This window comes from Pholis gunnellus (assembly GCF_910591455.1).
Source record: "Pholis gunnellus genome assembly, chromosome: 6".
In the NCBI taxonomy this organism is placed as follows: domain Eukaryota; kingdom Metazoa; phylum Chordata; class Actinopteri; order Perciformes; family Pholidae; genus Pholis; species Pholis gunnellus.
This window is the reverse complement of record NC_136532.1, coordinates 14,812,746-14,821,185: the sequence shown is the minus strand read 5'-3', so window position 1 is coordinate 14,821,185 and position 8,440 is coordinate 14,812,746. Positions and strand designations below refer to the sequence as shown.

Genomic DNA, 8,440 nt, shown 5'->3' with positions numbered 1-8,440 from the left:
TTTGGGGTAAAGCAATGGGCAATGATTAATCATTTGCAGCTTCATTTGAATGCTGCTTTTCAGTTAAAGGGATATGTTGTAATTCTGTCAAAGACCGGTGATCAGGCAAAACAAAGAGGAAACTTAATCTTCACTAATTTATCAATACGTTTAAGTGTGTACTGTATAGGGTGCACTTGTATAATTCTGTTACATTCTTTTGCAGAAATTCACATCACAGTTCATTGTAATTTTGAACAAAACGTTTATTCAAATCAAAAGGAAGAACTAGACATAAGGTTAAACCATTCAGAACATAGTATATTCATAGAATATCTATACATTGTGACGATTGACAGACAAAAAAAAAAAAAGGTTAAAAACAAACATACAAATGGAGAATGAAGAAAATTCAGTGAGTGATATTGCACTTTGTTTCTAAAATGTTTCAGATCCCATTTCCCAGGTTCTTTATCTGTGAACATTTCAGTTCCTGCCGTTATTAGGTCAGGAGTTTAGCTTAGTTTTGACACTGGACTACTCTGCGGTCCAAGCAAATGGACTATGGAATTGACCAACCTGAAACAAATATGTAAGCTTATTCATTATCGTGTAGCTTGATTCAATTTCCCGAAGATAAAATCCAAACAAAGGACTGCAAGCAAATATATCGGGAGAGTGGAAGAAGCCGTATGTCTGCTATCCCATGTTACCTAAATGTTTGTCAGACGGGGGGGAAGAGGGTGCTGATCAACAGCTGCCCCCCTCCCCAGGCCTGAGGGGGATCAGACTGGTCAAGGAGGTTGCTTGTTAAGCTAGGAAGCAAACTATATATATTAATGCCCAGAAATACATGAAAAAAAGAAGAAGAAATATTCAACCCTCATCGGCTTCAGAAAAATAGCACAATTGAGACGCCTGTCCAGGATGTCATGTTCTTAAAAACTTGCTTCTAAAAAAGGACTTTTTTTTTTTCCTCTTCCCTTTTTGTCCTTTTTGAATAACATGGAAAGGTCTAAAACATACATATGTGTACAAACATAATAAAAAGGAGAACAAGAGTTAACATAGACACTGAAAAATGAAGACTCATGATCAGGTCTTTTCTGTGTCAAGGCCACTAAGATAAGATCACTTTAATAATCTGCAGTTTGTCGATTTCTGTCAGAAGCAGTATATTTAGTCGCCAGCTGGATCCCGATAAGAGCGTGCACACACACACAAACACAACACATACAAACTTGTGTCAGCTACGTTTAAAAATGTAAGTAGATTTAAGTAAACTTTTTTTTTTTTAAAAGTCACTAATCTTTAAAAGAAAAAAAATAATTAAATAATGCATCAACGTCCTAGACAACACTGCTTAGCTTAAAGATCCTCTACCACAACATGGTTAGTACCAGATGTTTTTTTCTCCAGACCTTCTCCATTGAACGCTTTTTTTATTATTATATTATCAAAAAAGTGCCGCTTTTCTTTTATTGTCTTGACGATGTCAAACCTCTGTTACAGCTGGTCTTTTGTGTTGAATGAGTTAGAAAACCAATGTATTACTCATGTCAACCTACCACTACTTGTTCTGAGCAGTCTAAACAGAGGTTTAGCAACGTCTCCAGCTTTTCATTTGTGCTGGGTTTGCTTCTTTAATGCAGAAGCGCTCCTCTTTTTCCATCTTGTTTTTTTTTTTTTTTTTATAGCTCACGTTCTGGCGTCACTGGTCTGGTAAAATCTAACTGTTGGTTGGATGAACTGGGCAAGTGCAGCAGGACAAAAAGGGGAATGTGATTAATCTCAGAAAGCTGCCTTGTTTCTCTGTAGGTCTATTCTCTTGTTTTGGTAGTTTAAAAAACAAAAACTTCATTATTTTTTTAACAGTGCAATTTAAAAAAAAAAAAAAACGTTTTTCTCTTTTTTTCCCCAACCGTTTGGCAAGTGAGACGACCACCTGAGACAGTGCTTTTTGGGCAGTTATGCAAGCCTGGCTTGCCCTGAGATTGGGAGTAGAGGGGCTGCAGGTAATTAGGGTGAGGCGAGTCCCTCCACAATGTACCACCCTCTCTGTTTCACGCACACACACACACACACACACACACACACACACACACACACACACACACACACACACACACACACACACACACACACACACACACACACACACACACACACACACACACACACACTCTCTTCTCCGTAGCTACAATTTGAGTGGCAAATGCAGGTCTGCAACCCTCCTAGTCCGAATCCAGAGCAACCTCAACACAAGAAATGCTAAAAGCTATCCTATGATTAACAGGACTAAACTGAAAGAGGAGGAAAGCCACACTTGGATCAAAGCTGAGGAGGCGACATCTTAAGGAGCTTTAAGATGAAGATAGTGTGCTGCAAAAGTCCAGTCTAGTTGTTTAAAGTCACTGAAGAAATGTCAGAAGGAGAAAAAGAAAAATCTTAAACAAATTCAGTGCAGTGTTCTTGTCCTTGTCAATCTTTTTTTCCCCAAAATCAAATCCTGTTCTCAGCGTTGCTCAAAGTTATGCAGATGAAAGTCTGGAAAGTTAAGCTTGTAGTCTCATAGTCGTAGTCTGGCGCATCCTATTTTTTTTTTTTTTTTTCCTTTTTCTTTTTCAATTCTCATTAAACAGAGCAACACAAATCAAGTAAAGAATAAAGTGTGCAAAACAAAAATCCGAAATGAGGCAGGAGGACCTAGACTTTGCTCTGTTGTTGACTGCTGAATGCTCTCGTTCATACAGACTGTGGTGGTTAGAACATTATTTTTCTCTTTTTGTCGAGTTTTCTTTCGGTGATTCTGCTGAAGCCGGGACATGATCGGTCCTCTTTTGTGTGAGGAGCCATGTCCGTATGTGCCACGAGTACAGAAAAGAATCAAGAGTTAAAGAGAAGCTGGCAGGCCGAGCCTTGCGGATTCTTCATTGTCAATACTATCACCAGGGCTCTCGCTACCAGTGGGGTTATTGATACAGACTGAATATGTGTTCATCTGTATGCCTCCCACCCTCAGCAGGTTGACACAGGAAGGAAGCGATGCCCCAAACTAGTGGCTCCTGTTTCTCTCGCTGAGGGAAGGCAGGAACAGATTTGTCCAACCCAACGCAACTGTAGGTATTTGTCCAAGTCTTTGTTGGTTGGTTGGATACTTTGTATTTCTCTTGATGTCAACAGCGTTGTGTGAACCTTGTTGTTGGAGAAAAATAAACAAAGCTGAGCCTTGCAAGCAGGTTTCTTTAGAGATCCCCAAGTCGGTCGGGGGACTTTCAGGAAAACCCTTCAGCGTGATGGACAGGCGTCGAGCCTGTGCTCCTCTGTACGTCTTGCATGATCTGGATTAGGATCGATCTGGAGAGGAGACAAGAAAAAGAGGGTTTATTTATTGAAACACAGAGCGGATTTAATTTGGTCTGTAATAGAAATAGAAATGAACAACCACTTTGCTCTATGTTATTTGGTGCTTACCTCAGAGTACAGAGGAGGGGGCTGGAAGCGGAACTCGTGAATGTAGGCGAAGAGAGGTCCGTCCAGCTCCTCGCGGGCTGCTGGGACATCCAGACTGCTCTGCCTCTGCGCTTCTGTCACAATCTCTGCATAGCTTGGAGGAGCTGCAGAGGAACAGCGAGCCACATATTAGCAATCTCGATAAGTATACTAAGAATGAAAGTTATATATCTGAATCATGGGCGTGAGATCCAGCCTACCTTCAGGCCTCTCAGGCAGACCCATGCCCAGCCAGCTCATGCTGCACTGGCTGCTGACACTGGAGGTACGGGAGCCGAAGGGGTGGAGAGGGATTGTCCCGATGACCAGGGGCAGGTTCAGGGACAGGTTTATTGCCCCGGGTATGTCCACGTAAACCTGAGCGATCACCACAGCAGGTTAGAATATGCAAAGCATTCTGAGGTATAATAAAAGTGCTGCAATGAGCCGAGCATTCAACATGAAATGAAACAGCCTTTTAATTCTCTATAAGATTAAAAAAATATATATATATATGCTAGTCTGGGCTAAATGGATTCTGCAGTTGTTCAACAATATGTGGGTCAATGACTCGAGGTCGGTTGCTTATGCAGGTAGAGCCCGCGTCTGGTGGCTGTCTGTTCCCGAGGTAAAGAGGTTATAAGCACCCTCAAGGCAGGTGTTACGAAACATATCCTGGGCTAATGCTCTTAGCAGCATGTGGAGATAACACCTGGTGCCATCCAAGGCCCAGATTTGGCAATGGTGGCCGAGTCAGCCAGGTCCTTTACCAGGAGAGGGAATTACTGATTCTGTACCGACAATGGTGCTGAGTAATAGTGATAATAAGGTCAAGGGGAGACTGTAATGAGGACAGAAACACCTTTTTATTCATGCAAAGGATAAAGGCAAAGGCAAACAGATAGAAAAGGGGGTTATGCTGAATGGGGTGTGAGAGTAGCTCAAATACAGTAACACTGTACTCACCATAAGAGAGTACTCCACTCTGATAATGCTGCAGTCCAGGATGGAGGGTGAGACCGGTGGGATCTTCAGCATCTTGCCGCTCCAGGTCTCCGTTTTGCCCGAGGACAGAGACTCTCCCCGCAGGTTGGCCACCAGCTGCTTGACCTCCTTCATCTTCCCTTTGGCATAGAAGGTTTGGGTCTGGTAGATGGCTGCCTTTGGCACCACCATGCGGGATGAGCAGTTCTCAATCTCGGCAAAGATCTGGATCGACTCTCCTGCAGAGTCAGAGAGGGGAGTGGGGAGGTTAATTGACGTTTTTCTACATTTCTATCAATGGTAGTCATCTTTGTATCTTGTAAATACTTCCATCAACTCATCTACACGACTAACAGTGTTATCAGTTGCGTTATGAATCATTTACTTATCCTCACCTGGGGTGTATCCCTTCCTTTCTATTTTGGCACTTAGGGAAATAGGACCTGAGGTGCAGAACCAACAGCAAAGCGTCTTGTCTTTCGTGCCTGCCTGTGGTGACTGAAGAAAAAAAGAACAAACAGATGCATTAGAAAATATCTGAATAATAATGCATAAACTCTGTTACAGATATATCCGTTGGGTAATCAGTCAAAACTAGACAACATTTTCACTTCGACACGGAGTCTCATCATAGTCCGATGCCCTTAATACAATGCCTCCCCAATTAAAATATGATGACATATTAAAAAGGGGGCTTCGGTTCAAAAGAACTTACCAGCAATAATGGAGTGTTGATGTCAATGTGCTCAAAGACTGTGAATTCCTTCTTGGTCTTCATGGGCAGGAGCCATGGCCTGTGGAGTTCTGCCTTTACCCAATAGCGCACACTGCCATGCTTCCCTTCGAAAGAGGTAGCCAGAGGTCTGCAGGAAAGAAGACGGGAGGAAAAACGGAACAGAAAGGGGTTATTTAACTGTCAAAATCGCATATAGGCTACAGCTGAATAATGATGATATTGCTATTTAATCTCTGACTCAAGTATAGTATTAAGACCCTTACGTCTGTGGAAGCTCGAGGCTGAATGCATACTCATGTCTTCCTGAATGGATAGTGGTGAGTCCTTCCTCAGAGTTGTCATCGTCTGAAAGACAAGGAGGACAATATTCCAAACACATGTATACCATACCTTGGTAAAATGCTCTACGAAGGCATCTGAAAGTCATACCAAAAACACAGGGTGGGGGAGACAAAAGAGAATAAGCGGATTTTACTATCATATCTGTCCGTGAAAAAAAATTATGTATTGAGAGATGAGCAGCAGACTAATATTTAGAGCACACCAAAGAAGTCGATTGCTTAAGGTACGAGAAACTGAGCGTGCAAGATGGTGCTTTTGTTTGAACAATGACCTACATCCCAGAGATCCCATTGAGGCATGATGGAGATACATAGGCTATTATGGGGAGAACTGGGCTCTATGGGGCAACAATGAAATCCTAAATCGGTAGATAAATCTATCTCACCAACAAGGACCAAGTTGTTTTCCATCATTCATCTCTAAAAAAACAAAAACAAGAGAGCATCTTTTTTTCCTGAAGGGAGGAGAGGACCATTTCGCATCGTCAGAATGCTCATAAAATGTTGTAAATTATTATTATTTTGTCATTTAAAACATCAAGAGTGTGTTCTGAAGAGCTGTGCCGAGAGGCCGGGTGTGCTTCTGCCAGCTCAGCTTAGCACCCCCCCCCCCCCCCATAGCAGCAGCAGCAGTAGTGTGGTAAACAAGTACGGAGCTGTCAGTCAAACGGCAGACTCCAGCAGGAGGAGACCGGCCTAAACCGGTGCGAGCAGCTTCGCACAGCCGCTCTGCTCTGCTCTCATTACGCATTCACTGTGCGACACCGCAGATTCACTAACGAGACTGTTCACCAACACCGACTGCAGCGGCTTTCTACCGGTTTATCCACCTCCGCGTCACATGAAATGTTTTATAAAACAGCTCGTGGCGAAATGAAGCTTTGGTTCAAGTATCATTATTGGAGAAGGACGTTGCGTATCGTTTTATCTGCAACAATACATCTCAATTTAAACCTCAGCTCTTGTGATAATGCACTATTTGTTGTAGGCTGACGTTACAATTTGCTTTAACATGCAAAAACAGTCTGGCGTCATGACAGCTAGTCAGTTCACCTGCTACACTTCAGACGGCTGCTGCAGAGTTCACCAGAAACTAGATCGCCATTAAATGGTGAGCAAAGATGCTGCAGATGGACAAAAACACCAAGCTGAACCTAAACCATTAAAAGAAAAAAAAAAGGCACACATATACATACAGAGGCGCTCACAATGGGTGCCTTCTACTATCAAAAACATCCACCATTCTGCGGATAAAGTTACGCAAATATGTCCGAAACACAAACGCTGCTGACAATAGAGCAATGCATCGTCATATTCCAGCAAAACACATATAGGTGTGCAGAGGAAACGTATTTACAATCGAAGAAGGACGAAAACCCCATCAGCTTTGCAGCTCTACTGCAGTTTTTAAAAAAATATATATTTAGAATCAAACTACAGGTACTGCTGTCGATTTATTCTATTCTGCAGGTGTTTTCTTAATTAAAAAGTTGCAGAGTCTTCTGTCACTCTCTGCAAGGAGGTGATGTCATTGGCCACACATGAGCACCTCAGCCAATAGACTCACGGGTGTGGGAGGGTCGTGCGCTTTGCTCCGCCCTCCCTCTGGTCCAGTTTTCTGAACAGGATTGAACCGCTTTGAACAATGGGTGGAAACTTAAGAAAAGCTACAAAGAAACGCCATATATGATGCGTTTCTGCGTTGAAAATGTCTCACAAAGCTGCAGGTCCATCACTGCAAATCATTACTCTACAGCCCCGTGTCTCGAAAATGTGCTTTACACTCGAAATACTGTGAAAAATACAGATGCCCGAGCTGCTGTCATTCATTGACACCTTGACACAAACGAGTAAAGATGGAGCTCTATGGAGACGATGTCACGTATGTCCATTGTACCAACACCATCACTTAAAAGACTCTACACTGTGCAAGATAACCAATTCAAACAGTGTATATCATAACGTTATTAACACTGTTTCTGACGTGCAGGGCTACAGCATCCTCCAGATAACCTGATCCTCAACCAGCACAAAGAGCATCTCACAGTCAGTTCCTCTAAAAACTTCAGAATAAAAAAAACCCACACTCTCTTACCTCTCTCGTGCCCAATCAAGATATCTTTGTGATTTAGATATTCCACTTCTTCTGTGTAGTTTTGCGTGTAGGCAGTGTTGGATCCAGCATTTCTAGATTCAGTCCAACGAACTTTCGCAAATCCTTTTGCGTGGATTTTGAGAGATTTCACGCGGATTTCTCCGGTGACTTCGATGATCACCCTCCCTGAGACGCAGTCCCCGCTGGAGAAGACGGGAACATTGCTGTCATTGAGACAGTCGTAGCTCACTGTGAAGCTCTTTACCTTTCCTAGCACCATGGTGGAAAGAGATACAGAGACCTTGAAATAAAAAAAAGTCTATGAAAAAATAATTTCATATGAAAAAAAGGGATGCAGTCTTTAGACACTGATCAGTATCTCTGCCCTGCAAAAAGCAGGAGGCACGATCAGTGGCTTCTGTGCGGGCAGTTCATTGAGATGTGTGATGGCTGAATAACAGCAAAGGATGCTGTTATCGTCCGCCTCTCTGCTCGTCGGTCTCCAGTCAAAGACAAGGAAACCCCCGTAGCTCAGCTCACTTTAAGCGACGGGCTGTGTGAAAAACAACCTTGAGCGCATGCGCAGGGCTACGCTGCCCCCTCCTTCCGCCTTCTGGAACAAGGCAGAGAAGTGTGGCACTGAGCCAGATGACAAGTTTGGTCAAACAGCTGAAAGACTGCACTAAAGAAATGTTCACCACAATAGTGTTAGAGGTGAGACTTCACGAGTCATTTGTTGTATTGCAAATACATGTTTACATCTACCTGGGAGGTCTCATTTTTAGTGATTTCCAGGTTTTTCATGCATATATT

The 8,440-nt window shown here is 42.9% G+C and overlaps 1 protein-coding gene across 2 annotated transcripts; it reads right to left on the bottom strand.

Moving 5' to 3' along the window:
* Positions 1-224: 224 nt before the first annotated feature.
* Positions 225-8,124, bottom strand: arrdc3a (arrestin domain containing 3a). Of its 2 annotated transcripts, none has more exons than XM_079161588.1 (8): positions 7,628-8,124; positions 5,455-5,536; positions 5,171-5,318; positions 4,851-4,953; positions 4,438-4,694; positions 3,693-3,849; positions 3,454-3,596; positions 225-3,336 (listed from the first exon to the last, which is right to left on the bottom strand). In XM_079161588.1, exons 1-8 carry the CDS (start codon positions 7,905-7,907, stop codon positions 3,268-3,270), a joined length of 1,239 nt encoding a protein of 412 aa, XP_079017714.1. In that variant the 5' UTR covers positions 7,908-8,124; the 3' UTR covers positions 225-3,267. The 2 variants fall into 2 exon arrangements, with proteins under 2 accessions (XP_079017714.1, XP_079017715.1); XM_079161589.1 differs by having other exon boundaries at positions 5,455-5,607; positions 7,628-7,744.
* Between the last annotated feature and the right edge of the window lie 316 nt (positions 8,125-8,440).